This window comes from Salvelinus namaycush, chromosome 31 (assembly GCF_016432855.1).
Source record: "Salvelinus namaycush isolate Seneca chromosome 31, SaNama_1.0, whole genome shotgun sequence".
NCBI lineage: Eukaryota > Metazoa > Chordata > Actinopteri > Salmoniformes > Salmonidae > Salvelinus > Salvelinus namaycush.
The window spans coordinates 39,619,292-39,635,865 of record NC_052337.1 but is presented as its reverse complement, the minus strand read 5'-3'; the positions used below and the strand labels follow the sequence as shown (position 1 = coordinate 39,635,865).

At 42.1% G+C, this 16,574-nt stretch overlaps 2 protein-coding genes and 1 pseudogene across 3 annotated transcripts; 2 read left to right on the top strand and 1 right to left on the bottom strand.

The window, feature by feature from the left end:
* Positions 1 to 1,070: 1,070 nt before the first annotated feature.
* LOC120025922 (heterogeneous nuclear ribonucleoprotein D-like) lies at positions 1,071 to 6,165 on the top strand. 2 transcript variants are annotated; one of them, XR_005473047.1, is made up of 9 exons: positions 1,071 to 1,309; positions 2,050 to 2,218; positions 2,386 to 2,547; positions 2,779 to 2,910; positions 3,108 to 3,219; positions 3,470 to 3,631; positions 4,438 to 4,544; positions 4,965 to 5,068; positions 5,801 to 6,165. XR_005473047.1 is itself a non-coding variant. In XM_038970643.1 (8 exons), the coding sequence occupies exons 1-7, from the start codon at positions 1,221 to 1,223 to the stop codon at positions 4,506 to 4,508; spliced, it is 897 nt and encodes a 298-aa protein (XP_038826571.1). In that variant the 5' UTR covers positions 1,071 to 1,220; the 3' UTR covers positions 4,509 to 4,544; positions 5,801 to 6,165. The 2 variants fall into 2 exon arrangements, 1 of the variants encoding a protein (XP_038826571.1); XM_038970643.1 differs by lacking the exon at positions 4,965 to 5,068.
* Positions 6,166 to 6,596: 431 nt separating this feature from the next.
* On the top strand, positions 6,597 to 11,804 carry LOC120025614 (annotated as a pseudogene).
* Positions 11,805 to 14,472: 2,668 nt separating this feature from the next.
* Positions 14,473 to 16,140, bottom strand: LOC120026024 (vesicle-associated membrane protein 8-like). Its single transcript, XM_038970801.1, has 3 exons — positions 15,979 to 16,140; positions 15,122 to 15,283; positions 14,473 to 14,931 (listed from the first exon to the last, which is right to left on the bottom strand). The coding sequence occupies exons 1-3, from the start codon at positions 15,979 to 15,981 to the stop codon at positions 14,788 to 14,790; spliced, it is 309 nt and encodes a 102-aa protein (XP_038826729.1). The 5' UTR covers positions 15,982 to 16,140; the 3' UTR covers positions 14,473 to 14,787.
* Positions 16,141 to 16,574: the final 434 nt, after the last annotated feature.

The following is a 16,574-nucleotide window of genomic DNA, read 5'->3' as shown; positions in this document are numbered from 1 at the left end:
CCAGTGGCATGTCATTGGTAAAAATAGAAAAGAGTAGAGGGCCTACTGGTACACCACACTTTACATGTTTGACATTAGAGAAGCTTCCATTAAAGAAACCCCTCTGTTCTTTTAGATAGATAGTTCTGAATCCACGATGTGGCAGAGGTTGAAAAGCCATAAAACACATGTTTTCTCAACAAATTGTCAATAATATCAAAGGCTGCACTGAAATCTAACAGTATAGCTCCCACAATCTTCTTATTATGCATTTCTTTCAACCAATCATCAGTCATTTGTGTCAGTGCAGTATGTGTTGAGTGCCCTTCTCCATAAGAATGCTGAAACTCTGTTGTTAATTTGTTTACGGAGAAGTAGCATTGTATTTGGTCGAACACAATTTTTTCCAACAGTTTGCTAAGAGCTGGCAGCAAGCTGATAGGTCTGCTGTTAGTACCTCTTTACCACTCTTGGGTAGCAGAATGACATTGGCTTCCCTCCAGGCCTTAGGACAGACTTTCCTCTAGGCTCATATTAAAGATATGACAGATAGGAGTCAGATACCATCCTCAGTAGCTTTCCATCTAAGTTGTCAATGCCAGGTTGTCACTATTGATCAATAACAATAATTTTCCCACCTCTCCCACACTAACTTTACAAAATTCAAACTTGCAATGCTTTTCTTAAAAAAAATGTTTTAAGAGTGAGTGACTAGTTACCACACCCACAAAGTCAAACATTGTCTATATCGTAGAAATGTATGAACACCAAAAATAGCTTTTTTTATTTAAGGTTAGGCCTAATGTTGGCAGTGTGGTTAAGGTTATGTTTAAAATAAGGTTTTAAGAAGGTACATTGTGGAAATAGGCGGGGTTTAGTCATAATTAGGACTTTGCGGCTGTGGTAACTAGTGATGACACACTGATGTCACGTTCAAGTAATAGTCGGAACTAGGAAACTCTATTTCCGACTTGCCAACTTGTTGTAGTTATACACGTGCCGCGTTCAATGAAACCCCAAGTCGGAAATGTCCGAGTTTCCTAATTCCAACTAGCATTTGAACGAGGCATGAGCCCTCGCAAACAAACCACATCATCTGCGTCATTCCCCGCCACCCTGGCCGCCCTAGATGTCAGCCATTTTACATAGCAAACGCGACTGAATTCGTCCCAAAAAGTAGCTAGCAATCAGGCCAAAATACACATTTATATTTACAGCTGACAACCGCCTGAAGTGAAAAAATGGAAACCGAATGCCAAGTTGACTTCAGCACAGACGAGTTTCCAGAGGGCTCCAAGATAAACGCAAGCAAAAACCAGCAGGATGACGGGTAAGCGACTAACCAGCTAACGTTAGTTAAGTAACATTACAGTAGCTAACTTACTTTTAAGCGTAACTAGCTACTGTTATTTTGCCAGCTGGAGACAAGTAGTTGGAGTGGTAACAAGCCAAAGTTTGCTAGCTAGCTAACGTTAGTCCCTGTTGTGATCGTGCATAGCTAGCTAACGTTAACTACTGATAGTTAACTATCTTACCAGCGCGTCATATCTGGGCAAGTTGGCTGACGACGTTAACTTGACTAACCAAGTTGTCACCGCGATATGTATAACTTTCGAAAAGCATTGATTTCTATTATCAGATTGTCATTGGTGTAACGTTAGTGTTAATGGTCTTGTTGGTTATTGCCGCACTTTTTTTCCTCATACACTAAGTTGCTGCTGGTTTAGAATCCTGACATATACAATAATAAACCTGTCCTGAGCATACACTCAGTGGCCACGAGACTAGAATCAGAAGTGTGACGAAGTTCACTGTTCAGGATACAGTGACAAAGCTGTTGCCTTTATAGTTAACCGTTCTAGACAGTTTTAATCATTTAGGCCTAATCAGCTTGCAGGTGATCTATCAAAGCTTGACCTAATGTAAATATGAGTCATAGTTAGTGACTCAGCTTGTTAGGGAGGTAACTTAAAGATAATTTTAGTCAAATATCAGTGTCAGTAGCAGTAAGGATGTAGTTATGACTGTCTGTTGTTGACTGTATTAGTCTCCTTCATTCTCCATTCACAGCAAGATGTTCATCGGAGGGCTCAGTTGGGACACCAGCAAAACGGACCTCATGGATTACCTGTCGAAGTTTGGAGAGGTTCTAGACTGCACCATCAAAACAGACCTGATGACGGGCCGGTCCCGGGGCTTCGGCTTTGTCCTCTTCAAAGACGCAGAGAGCGTAGACAGGGTGAGCACAGGACAGGGCATGATGACTCTACTTGTCTTGTCTTCTTAATTCTGCACAGATGTGAAATAACTAGACAGGTTTGAAGACTAACATAGTTGGCATCCACTCACTTCACTTGAACAATCACATGCACACCCTGTTTCACTGACACTTTGTCCTGTGTGCAGGTTTTGGAGCTGAAGGAGCACAAGCTGGACGGGAAGCTGATCGACCCAAAGAGGGCCAAAGCCATGAAGGGGAAAGAGCCGCCCAAGAAGGTGTTTGTCGGAGGCCTCAGCCCAGACACCCCGGAGGAGGAGATCAGGGAATACTTTGGAGCTTTTGGAGATGTGAGCGAATGCTTGTACTGTCCAATATATTCATGTTTTATATATGGTAGACCCATGCTTTTAAGAAGTTGTATGTCCACTGAGCGAGTGTTGGTGCAATAGAGCTAGAGCTGATGCTATGGTATGATCAACTATCTTTTTCACATGGTACAAAGACTGGGAGATTTGCAGAATGTTATGATTACTGTCTTCATAGCAGCTAACTGAGAGAAACTCTTGTGTTGTTTCCAGATTGACAGCGTCGAGCTTCCCATGGACACCAAAACCAATGAGCGACGCGGTTTCTGCTTCGTGACCTACTGTGAGGAGATCCCTGTCCAGAAGTTGTTGGAGTGCAGATACCACCAAGTCGGGGGCGGAAAGGTAGCTGGAGTCCGCTTATTCACAGTGAACCCTGTTACCCAGCTTGCGCTCATAGGCAAAGCTATTCTTTCTATACTATTTAACCAACTTAGTTTAGACAGTGATTTTGAAGAATTATGTTTGCATTCAAATAACTTCAAGAAAATGTCAGCACTGTTTTTCGAAGTGTTTTGGTTCATGGTGTGTTTTCTCTGCAGTGTGAAATCAAAGTGGCCCAACCCAAAGAAGTGTACAGACAGCAGCAACAACACAGAGGAGAGAGGGGGGGCTACGGTGGAGGCGAAGGATACAGGGGCCGGGGACGAGGAGGTATGTACAGCTACATCTAGCCTATGGCACTGAAGAATGCACATCAGAAGAATACGTTTAAATTCAATCAACTTTATTCTTCCACAAGGGAATTTCTTGTGTGGCATTTGACACATGCAACAATGACCGTGCTGATGACCGAACAGGGCATGCATTGCAGTATATTGAAAAGAAAATCAAGACATACAAGTGTCTTTGAAAACTACAATACAGACTTGTCACACTAAACCTTTCCATTGTCTCTGTGCAGGTCAGAGTAGCTACAACCAGGGTTACAACGGCTACTACGGCCAGAACTATGGTAGCTATGGCAACGGATACAACCAGGGATACAATGGCTACACAGGCTATGACTACTCTGGCTACAACTATAATAGTTATGGTTATGGACAGGGATACGACGACTACAATGGTAAGCTACACTATTGATGGCAACTATCGAAACAAGCAGTGCCTTTCAGCCCCCAGCAACAACTCTTGTACCTATAGCTAAGACAACAGGTGGAAAAATGTCTTCTTGTATGTACTCAATAGCTCTGGAAAAAAAATAAAACGGATGTCTGTAATGCTGCCTGCCTTGGGTCTCTTTGCTCTGGTGCATGTTTGTGAGGGGTCCTCCATATCCAGGCAGTGCACTTTGTTATTTTATAGGGAACACTTGCAACATTAATGATCATTGAGCCCATATATAGTTCTATAAGATTACATTTGAATGGCACACACAATTAAGAGTACTTGTAGTTACATTCCTGGGTATATAGAGTAAAGCACACCTTAATGTACAGAGTCTCTTTAGTACATTTTAATTGTTTTGTCACATACACCAAATAGGCGCAGTGACATGTACAGGGTCAGCTATAGTAGTATGGTATTGACCTTTTGGTTACTGGCCTAATGCTCGACCCGCTATGCTACCTGCTGCCCAATCTTGACACATGATTGTGCATCTCAGTACTGATACAATGACATTCCATTTTAAAATCCAAGAAAAAAAAATAACAATTAGGTACACAAACACTACAGACTACATCCTACTGATTATGTATGATTTCTTGCTGCCATTTACCCCATAAAGGAAAGTGAACTTAAACTCCCATATCAACTGAACTTCAATTGATAACACCTTGATAGGATTTCCTCCTACAACTGTTTTGTTTCTGTGAAGTTCTCCTGTGACCCTTAATCTTCCTGACCTCTAACCCTTGACCTTCCCCATAGGCCAGCAGAGCAGCTATGGGAAGGCCTCTCGAGAGGTCACAACCCACCAGAACAACTACCAGCCTTACTGAGCTGATCTAATCCAACAAGACCTGCTTAGACCTCTGGTAAGACCATACTCTCACCTTCACATTAGGCCTGACCTAAAAAAACAACTTAAAGATCAATAGACACTAAACAATTACTCTAAAACCTATCAAGAGAGAAAGCAAGTGGTTTCTATTACCATGCACCCCCCCATTCTGACAGATAAATCTAGAGTCATGTCTATAGATCTTTAATGGAAAAAATGCTTCTGTAGTGGTTTGCCTTTTTTATTAAGCTCTCCAGAAAAAACGTAAGCGTTTTTCTGTAGATTGTCCTTTTCCCCCTTGCTTTTTAACAGGTGTTCATAAGGACATAACATAAAGAGACTTGATAGCATTGTTAACAGGTAAAGTACTGCTAAGGGTACAGAGTAAGGACCTATCCTAAGTTTTCCTTTTCTTTTCCTAACTCTGATGTTGTACCTTGTTTGTACCTGCCAGCGGGGACTTCATTGCAGGCCGTGTGTCGCCTGACCACGACAATCTCTGGGCGTCGCACATAGCGGGCAGAGAGCACGGCATGCACAAGAAAACGCTGTCCTGCGGTATGGTCTCTTCACACTTCCTGTAACCAGCGATTTTAAACAAAAAGAAACATAAGAAAAAGGACAAATTAATCTCTTTTTCAGTTTAAGTGTTTGCTTTAACGATTTGTCAAATTGATTTTTTACAGGATATTAATATGAAACAGTAAAAATGTACCTTGACTTGTATTTGTGTATTGTCTTAATTTTAGTGGTCTTGTGTTTCAGTTCTGGAGCTTCAGTGGTTTTTGTTTCTTTTCTATAATGAACCCCTTTCTTAAACTCAATGCTTGCTTTTTCTTTATAGCCCTTAGAGAACTTCACTTGATAAACACAACTTTTTTTTTTAACTTAGGTGTTAAAGATCATATGTAAACCAGCTTTATGATGCCATAAAAAGCTGATGACTCAAAATGTAATATTTGAAACTTCCACCAAATGTCTTTACCTTTTATAGTTTAGATATGGTCATGTTTGGGCTTGCTCCTTAATGGTGAAATTGAGCCACCAATTCATTGGAGCTGAAGCTTTTGCTGGCCGGTGAGCTGTTACAGAACAGGCTACAGAACCTTGGTGAAGCTGCGAGTTCTACATATGATCTTTAAAACGGAATGGAGAGAAACAAACTATTAATAGTTTAAAGTTGACAGCACAAGCAGAAGTTAAACAGTGAAACATGGACGTGCAAGGTTCACTGTGCCCTACAGAGCTCCAGAGTTGGTAACACCTACTGTGTTGTGTCCTTGTTTGCAGACGGACTGGGCTGGCTGGTGGACTGGAGAATGACCCTGTACCCATGTGGCAGCATTGGGGGATGAATCCTATCCTGTCCTCAGATCAGCTCATGTTTTAAACACCAGAATCCTCTTCCTGAGATGAAGCTGTCATGAAGACATGCAGTGCTTCTGACTTTGTAAATAGCGAGGTTGACATTTTTGGGGTTCTTGTCCCCCCCACTTCCCTTCATCTTGTACTGTGCTGAGGTTGTAGGTCTAGGTTTCATCATGATTTAATGTGTTCTTATTACGTTGATTTAACTTAGCCTGTTTTCTGTTTTAAACTTGGATTTTTCTGCAGTGTTTTGGATAAAGGTATTATTAAAGAGGGTACAAAACAGATGTGCTTGACTTTGTACTTGATATTCTGTTCTGCATTTCATAACACCAAACCATAGCTGCTGCTCTAGTCATTGATTTGAACATTAAGCCTGTAGGTACGACTTCAGCCTAGGTGCAATAATCATTAAACATGAAATAATATTTTGATTCACACAACATTTTTGTACTGAGTTTATCATGAGAATAAACACTGCCTTATTTTTCTAGGATGTCATAGTTTATAGACATCCGTGCATGGAACCTGTCAGTAGGATGACAACTCCCCGTCATCCAAACTGTTATGACCGCAGTGCGTTTCAAAGCATATAATTACATTTGTGCTATTTGGTTTTAAGAGGTCTAGAAAAATGAGCACCTCCCTCAAGCTAGTTCCACCATTTTATACATGACGCCATTTATGTTTACGTAGCTAGCAAGAAAGCAAGCTGTCAACTGCCGGTATCTTGCAAAATATACTAGATAAAGTAGGACCGTCGGTAATAGTCAGCGAAACCAGAAGGATTGGTCATCCGTGGTGCCTAATATTTGTTTTGTGTCTGGTCTTTAGCAAGATAATGTTACTAACCTGGGGAAAAATATAACGATTTCCAATTCGAAAGCGATTCAGACAGACGAAACAGAAACACTCGCTAGCACGCATCATCGATAGCAGCTGATCAACTAGTTATTTGTGCAACACCATGTCGGAGGGTCTTGAAACCCGCGAAGATCCAACATTGGAGAAAATTGAGGAGGACGGACAGGCTAGCAGCGAGGAGCAGATAGATACCAACGCCTGCAGAGAGCGGCCAGTCAGGAGAATCCAAGGGATCAAAGATTGATGCCAGCAAAAACGAAGAGGATGAGGGGTGACTGAGACCGCTAGCTAACGTTGGATAACTGATGTTCCCTATATTGCTAGTTAGCTCAGCGTTGAATAAGTGACAAGTAGCTATTTTGTTGAATAATTTTGGCATTTCCTCCCATCGTTGGGTAACTTCTATGAGGAATAACTTTTTTTTAATGCCAGTACCTAGCTAGCTAAAACTCACCTTAGGGTAGATCAGGTAACTATTGTGGCTGTCTCATCCATCAGCTCTCAGGCGATGGTGCTTGTTGAATGTAGAGTTGTGTATGTGAGAAATGGATGGAGAAATTAAATGTGTAGATTGCTATTTGTTACATCCGTCACCACATAATAAATGAGAATAGAAACAATGTGTTGAAAATTCCAAATTGTTTGCATAGTCAACTTACACACATCACTTACACACACACTTGCCTCACCAGACATGCCACCAGGGGTCTTTTCATAGTCCCCAGGTCCAGAACAAATTCAAGAACGTACAGTATTATATAGAGCCATGAGTGCATGGAACTCCCATCTTATATAGCGCAAGTGAACAGCAAACCTGGTTACAAAAAACAAAGAAAGCAACACCCCAAAGAACGATGCCTCTCCCTCATGTGACCTACTTGTGTGTATGTACTGACATGTATGTGTAACTGATAGATGCACACACACTACATGTTAATATTTTAAATGTATGTAAATTGTCAAGTGTTGTTTGTAATCTCTTTTTCGTTATATGCCGGACCCTAGGGAGACTAGCTGTCACCGTTGGTGTTGGCTAATGAGCATCCTAATAAATCAAATTGAAAAAATCCTTTACATCTTGTAAAAGCTTCTGTACAGCGTTATCCAAGGATGCTCTTGCTAATTATCATAATCATAGCTCTAATGACAACATTGACCCTAATCCAAGACTTTGGCTGTGTTCCCTCTCTCATGTAATGGCTTCAACTCCTTTCTTCCTTTCCTTCTTTCCCACTGATGGGTGAAAGGAAAGCAGATTGAGGAAGGGACTTGGAACACAGCCAGAGTCCTTGTGTTGGGAATTGGTATTCAGAATTTAACATGTTTGTATCTGCACTATCTTTAAATGCAGGAAAATGTGTGTTGGTCTGAGCTGGGACACAACAAAGAAGGATTTGAAGGCTTACTTCAAGTTTGGGGAGGTGGTAGACTGCACCCTGAAGCTTGACCCCATGACAGGTCGGTCTCGGGGGTTTGGCTTTGTCCTGTTCAAAGCAGCTGACAGCGTTGATAAGGTATTCCTGATTGTATATGTTGTGAATATGGCATGGCAGCAATGGGATGTGAATCTTTTCTGCCCAATCAGTTTCTTTATTATAATTTGGTGATCGACCCTAAGAAGGCCAAGGCCATGAAGAACAAGGAGCCAAACATGGTCTTTGTAGGAGGTCTTTCTCCAGACACCCCCGAGGAGATCAGGGAATACTTTGGTAGCTTTGGAGAGGTAGGCTACAGTAGACTTACATTTGACATGGTCAGATGTTCTTTAGAGAGTGTGCTCGCCTGGGTGCCATTCTGAACGATTGAATCAGATCAGTCCAAAGCAATTACCTGAAAGAGCTGATATTTACTCTTTGTTTTCTCGCGGCCTGTGTGTACAAGTCGACCAAAACATTCAAACCTTGTTGAACAATGGATTATTCTATTCCTGAGTTGTCTGTGTGAACAGGTGGAGTCCATTGAGCTCCCCATGGAAACCAAAAGCAACAAGAGACGGGGCTTCTGCTTCATCACCTTTCAAAGAGGAGGAGCGAGTGAAGAAGATCGTGGAGAGAAAGTACCACAGTATAGGATTAAGTAAGGTACTGTACAGTACATCATGGCTTCCCTTGGAGGTGTACCTGTGGATGTATTTCAAGGCCTACCTTTAAACTCAGTGCCTCTGCTTGACATGGGAAAAAATAAAAAAAATATGCCAAGACCTCAGAAAAAGAATTGTAGACCTCCACAAGTCTGGTTCATCCTTGGGAGCAATTTCCAAATGCCTGAAGGTACCACGTTCATCTGTACAAACAATAGTACGCAAGTATAAACACCATGGGACCATGCAACCGTCATACCGCTCAGGAAGGAGACGCGTTCTGTCTCCTAGAGATGAATGTACTTTGGTGTGAAAAGTGCAAATCATCCCCAGAACAACAGCAAAGGACCTTGTGAAGATGCTGGGGGAAACAGGTACAAAAGTATGTACAGTGGGGCAAAAAAGTATTTAGTCAGCCACCAATTGTGCAAGTTCTCCCACTTAAAAAGATGAGAGAGGCCTGTAATTTTCATCATAGGTACACTTCAACTATGACAGACAAAATGAGGGAAAAAAATCCAGAAAATCACATTGTAGGATTTTTAATGAATTTATTTGCAAATTATGGTGGAAAATAAGTATTTGGTCACCTACAAACAAGCAAGATTTCTGGCTCTCACAGACCTGTAACTTCTTCTTTAAGAGGCTCCTCTGTCCTCCACTCGTTACCTGTATTAATGGCACCTGTTTGAACTTGTTATCAGTATAAAAGACACCTGTCCACAACCTCAAACAGTCACACTCCAAACTCCACTATGGCCAAGACCAAAGAGCTGTCAAAGGACACCAGAAACAAAATTGTAGACCTGCACCAGGCTGGGAAGACTGAATCTGCAATAGGTAAGCAGCTTGGTTTGAAGAAATCAACTGTGGGAGCAATTATTAGGAAATGGAAGACATACAAGACCACTGATAATCTCCCTCGATCTGGGGCTCCACGCAAGATCTCACCCCGTGGGGTCAAAATGATCACAAGAACGGTGAGCAAAAATCCCAGAACCACACGGGGGGACCTAGTGAATGACCTGCAGAGAGCTGGGACCAAAGTAACAAAGCCTACCATCAGTAACACACTACGCCGCCAGGGACTCAAATCCTGCAGTGCCAGACGTGTCCCCCTGCTTAAGCCAGTACATGTCCAGGCCCGTCTGAAGTTTGCTAGAGAGCATTTGGATGATCCAGAAGAAGATTGGGAGAATGTCATATGGTCAGATGAAACCAAAATATAACTTTTTGGTAAAAACTCAACTCGTCGTGTTTGGAGGACAAAGAATGCTGAGTTGCATCCAAAGAACACCATACCTACTGTGAAGCATGGGGGTGGAAACATCATGCTTTGGGGCTGTTGTTTTGCAAAGGGACCAGGACGACTGATCCGTGTAAAGGAAAGAATGAATGGGGCCATGTATCGTGAGATTTTGAGTGAAAACCTCCTTCCATCAGCAAGGGCATTGAAGATGAAACGTGGCTGGGTCTTTCAGCATGACAATGATCCCAAACACACCGCCCGGGCAACGAAGGAGTGGCTTCGTAAGAAGCATTTCAAGGTCCTGGAGTGGCCTAGCCAGTCTCCAGATCTCAACCCCATAGAAAATCTTTGGAGGGAGTTGAAAGTCTGTGTTGCCCAGCAACAGCCCCAAAACATCACTGCTCTAGAGGAGATCTGCATGGAGGAATGGGCCAAAATACCAGCAACAGTGTGTGAAAACCTTGTGAAGACTTACAGAAAACGTTTGACCTCTGTCATTGCCAACAAAAGGGTATATAACAAAGTATTGAGATAAACTTTTGTTATTGACCAAATACTTATTTTCCACCATAATTTGCAAATAAATTCATTAAAAATCCTACAATGTGATTTTCTGGAATTTTTTTCTCATTTTGTCTGTCATAGTTGAAGTGTACCTATGATGAAAATTACAGGCCTCTCTCATCTTTTTAAGTGGGAGAACTTGCACAATTGGTGGCTTACTAAATACATTTTTGCCCCACTGTATATCCACAGTAAAACGAGTCCTATATCGACATAACCTGAAATAACCCGCTCAGCAAGGAAGAAGCCACTGCTCCAAAACCCCCATAAAAAAGCCAGACTATGGTTTGCAACTGCACATGGGGACAAAGATCGTACTGATGAAAAGAAAAATTGAACTGTTTGGCCATAATGACCATCGTTATGTTTGGAGGAAAAAGGGGGAGGCTTGCAGCATCATGTTGTGGGGTGCTTTGGTGCAGGAGGGACTGGTGCACTTCGCAAAATAGATGGCATCATAATGATGGAACTTATGTGGATATATTGAAGCAACATCTCAAGACATCAGTCAGGAAGTTAAAGCTTGGTCACAAATGGGTCTTCCAAATGGACAATGACCCCAAGCATACTTCCAAAGTTGTGGCAAAATGGCTTAAGGACAACAAAGTCAAGGTATTGGAGTGGCCATCACAAAGCCCTGACCTCAATCCTATAGAACATTTGTGGGCAGAAATGAAAAAGCTTGTGCGAGCAAGGAGGCCTACAAACCTGACTTACACCAGCTCTGTCAGGAGGAATGGGCCAAAATTCACCCAACATATTGTGGGAAGCTTGTGGAAGGATACCCGAAACATTTGACCCAAGTTAAACAATTTAAAGGCAATGCTACCAAATACTAATTGAGCGTATGTAAACTTCTGACCCACTGGGTATGTGATGAAAGAAATAAAAGCTGAAATAAATCATTCTCTCTACTATTATTCTGACATTTCACATTCTTAAAATAAAGTAGTGATCCTAACTGACCTACACCAGGGAATTTTTACTAGGATTGAATGTCAGGAATTGTGAAAAACTGAGTTTAAATGCATTTGGCTACGGTGTATGTAAACTTCTAACTTCAACTGTATGTAAATGTCATATTTCAGTTTTGTATTTTTTATTTATTTGCAAACATTTCTAAAACACAGTTTTTACTTTATCATTTTGTGGTATTGTGTGTAGATTGATGAGGGAAAAAAACAATTTATTACATTTTAGAATAAAGCTGTAACGTAACAAAATGTTGAAAAAGTCAAGGGGTCTGAATACTTTCCGAATACACTGTATGTATACAAGATTCTAGAATATTCCGAAATGCATCAGAAAAGAATTAAAAGCATTTATCTGGAATTGAATTTGAAATAAATGTATTTTTGTTTTTGAAGTAGTGTGAACTGTTTGGTACATTATGCTTTACCCTTGGACAGTACACTCACCGGCAAGTTTATTAGGTACACCACCCTGTTCACGAAAATTGATAAGTGGCCGTAGCTTGCTATATAAAGCAGGCAGACATGCATCGAGGCATTCAGTTACTGTTTGATTGAACGTTAGAATGGGCAAAACGAGTGACCTAAGCAACTTTGAGCGTGGTACGAGATCCAGTATCTCAGAAATGGCTGCCCACCTGGGCTTTTCACACCGACACTGTCTAGGGTTTACTGAGAGTGGTGCGACAAACAAAAAACATCCAGTCAGCGGAGGTCCTGTGGGTGAAAACAGCTCGTTGATGAGAGGGGTCGAAGGAGAATGGCAAGAATCGTGCAAGCTAACAGGCGGGCCATAAACAAATAATGTCACAGTACAACAGTGGTGTGCCGAATGTAATCTCGGAACGCACAACTTGTCGATCCTTGTCACGGATGGGTTATTGCAGCAGATGACCACACCGGATTCCAGTGGGCACACGATCACTAACGCTGGACAATTGAGTGGAAAAACATTGTCTGCTCCGACGATTCCTGGTTCTTGTTGTGTCATGCTGATGACAGAGTCAGGATTTGGTGTAAGCAGCATGAGTCCATGGACCCATCCTGCCTGGTGTCAACGGTACAGGCTGGTGGCATTGATGTACTGGTGTAGGGAATGTTTTTCTGGCACACGTTAGGTCCTTTGATACCAATTGAGCAACAATTTTTTTTTGACACCTTGTAGAATCAATTTCCCCACAGAATTCAGGCTGTTCTGGTGGCAAAGTGGGGTCCGGCCAGGTACTAGATGGATGTACCTAATAAACTAGTCGGTGAGTGTAACTCATTGCTAGTGGAGTGTAACTACTATTGTAGTGAACTATTATGGCTGCCAGAGGTTGCCACCATTAACAAATATGAAAATCATCCAGTTTAAGGAATTCAATACACCTTTATACTGTGGAATGAGGCCCCTAAACTGTAACGTTAGTGGTGGGAAATGTTCTAAACTCAGCAAGAAACGTCCCTTTTTTAGGACCCTGTCTTTCAAAGATAATTTGTAAAAATCCAAATAACTTGACAGATCTTCATTGTAAAGGTTTTAAACACTGTTTCCCATGCTTGTTCAATGAACCATAAACAATTAATGAACATGCACCTGTGGAACGGTCATTAAGACACTAACAGCTTACAGACGGTAGGCAATTAAGGTCACAGTTATGAAAACTTAGGACACTAAAGAGGCCTTTCTACTGACTCTGAAAAACACCAAAAGAAAGATGCCCAGGGTCCCTGCTCATCTACGTGAACGTGCCTTAGGCATGCTGCAAGGAGGCACGAGGACTGCAGATGTGGCCAGGGCAATAAATTGCAATGTCCGTACTGTGAGACGCCTAAGAGAGCGCTACAGGGAGACAGGACGGACAGCTGATCGTCCTCGCAGTGGCAGACCATGTGTAACAACACCTGCACAGGATCGGTACATCCGAACATCACTCCTGCGGGACAGGTACAGGATGGCAACAACTGCCCAAGATACACCAGGAATGCACAATCCCTCCATCAGTGCTCAGACTGTCCGCAATAGGCTGAGAGAAGCTGGACTGAGAGCTTGTAGGCCTGTGTAAGGCAGGTATCACCGGCAACAACGTCGCCTATGGGCACAAACCCACCGTCGCTGGAGCGTCGCTGAACCCACCGTCACCGTCGCAAAAAGTGCTCTTCACTGACGAGTCGCGGTTTTGTCTCACCAGGGGTGATGGTTGGATTCGTGAATATCGTCGAAGGAATGAGCATTACACCGAGGCCTGTACTCTGGAGCGGGATCGATTTGGAGGTGGAGGGTCCATCATGGTCTGGGGCGGTGTGTCACAGCATCATCGGACTGAGCTTGTTGTCATTGCAGGCAATCTCAATGCTGTGCGTTACAGCGAAGATATCCTCCTCCCTCATGTGGTACCCTTCCTGCAGGCTCATCCTGACATGACCCTCAAGCATGACAATGCCACCAGCCATACTGCTCGTTCTGTACGTGATTTCCTGCAAGACAGGAATGTCAGTGTTCTGCCATGGCCAGCAAAGAGCCCAGATCTCAGTCCCATTGAGCACGTCTGGGACCTGTTGGATTGGAGTGTGAGGCCTAGGGCCATTCCCCCCAGAAATGTCCGGGTGGAAGAGTGAGGTAACATCGCACAGCAAGAACTGGCAAATCTGGTGCAGTCCATGAGGAGGAGATGCACTGCAGTACTTAATGCAGCTGGTGGCCACACCAGATACTGACTGTTACTTTTGATTTTGACCCACCCTATGTTCAGGGACACATTATTCCATTTCAGTTAGTCAAATGTCTGTGGAACTTGTTCAGTTTATGTCTCAGTTGTTGAATCTTGTTATGTTCATACAAATATTTACACATGTTAAGTTTGCTGAAAATAAACGCAGTGAGGACGTTTCTTTTTTTGCTGAGTTTATATTGTGTATTTTTTTCTTTTTTTAAATAGACAAACAAACATTATGAAATGTATCTTATTAAATATCAAATGAACAGATCCATATAATCCAAAAACAATCAAACAAATTCCAGGAAGCTTATTTACAGAAGTCATATTGTGAAATGATATTTTGTCACGTTACTATGCACAATCCACCTTGAATGCGCCTTGGAGGAGACTAAAATAAAATTCAAAACATGACTCGGTGATAGTGGTTCGTCCTTTTCCTTGTGTTGATAATGTAGTACTGTAGGAGTCTGTGAGGGGATTTAACTGGGGATGACACCTGTAGCAAACAGGATGATGAGGATGAGGATGATCAGAACTATCACGCCAATGATGATCATCATCTTGACGTTCTTCCACCAGTACTTCCGGGCTACCCGCGTGGATGTCCTCTGAAAGGAGTCTGCCTGAAAATGGTAGGAAATTATGGAAGGTTAACTCAAATATAATTGTGTTTCAAGTAAGCTAAAGCAGAAACAGACAGGAAAGCAAATGCAGCTTGGCTGTTTAAAGCCATTCTCCAGACTACAGGAACCGCACTTCCTTATCACCATAAGAAAGAAACAAAAACACAATTGTCTTTTTTATAATACTTACGGTTGCTTGTAGGTCATGTGTCTTGTCAACCAAGTCATCTAACCTCTCTCCCCTCTCCAGCACTTTGTTAATGTTGTCTTTGAGTATAACTTTGACTTCGTTGACTTGGCCCTGCACCGAGTCCAGCTTAGAGGAGGCTGGCTGTTGAGAACTGTAGTCAGCCTACAGAGAGGAGGAGGAAGGGGAGAAAATCTTCTCTGAATAACATCAACATATTAGGTATAGCATACTGTGTAAACATTGCCGTCAGAATAACATGACACGTATCATTACTGTAGGAGAACCATTTTTATGACCAATTTCACCACAGATCATCACATAGAAGGGAATGAAAAACCTGCATTTGTTCACAGTGTGGAAATTTGCATCTGACTTAGCAATGATAACAGTAGCAACATTAAGAAGACTAGTCAATATCAATTAACTTAAACAAAATGTGCAAAATATAGGAGCCAATACATGATGGGGCAGAATGCAATTCCATGCAATTCCAGGACATATCATATGAACATACTGTATCTGAAAGCAGGGCCAAGTGGATATTGCTTTAGCGCTCAGCCTCAACCATTTCTTTATTGACACTCTCCTGACAAGAAAATCCTCCTCACAGCTAGGTCACCGATTTGTTTAGTCCAAAAGCTTCTTGCAATGTTACGAGATCACTGGACTCTCAGACATTTACTTACACATGCAAGTCACATATAAATAATTGTATTCAGAGTCTGTTGTTCCTAGTCTCCGAGGCTTTAACCACTAATGCGCTGCTCACCCTAGTGCTAACAGTTCAGATCATTAGTGTGCCCTCAAGGCATAGAACTGCCTCACAACCTCCACTTGACAAAAGTCAAAATACTTACCATGTCAGAATAGTACAACAAAACGAATATACATCCACAACCACTTCAGTGGGTAAAGGTTTCACAAAGACGTTTTATCCAGACTGACTACAAGCATAGTAAATAAAGTCGAGACAGGTAAAGTCTGTTTCAAGCAGCTGTAGGTTGAGACACAGGTTTCACACAGCGCCTCCCCTCCCTGTAGTTACACATTAACTACTGCTGCTGCACTGGAGCGCTACCATTGGCCCAACGTTAGTCACTCATCTCTTTACATAGAACTAGGATTAGTAGAAAAGACATTGCTCTTAAACCCACCCCATGAAGATCTTCATAACGTTATATATTTCTATGGCACACCCAATATTGCACGTAGAGCACTTCAGATAGAAACAGGAAATCTGACAGAGATGATGTGATAATAAGAATGTATGTAATGTTGTTCTGATTAAGAATTCTCATTCTACTAATTATATGTGTCTTTAGGACATACCATCAGCTGTCCAAGCACCTGATGCAGGTCAGAGCTGAATTCATACGGCTGGGCAAAGGCCGCTTTCTTTATCAGGGGGCTGTTAGCAAAGAAACTGCAGATCTGGAAGGCAATAAGAAGTGAA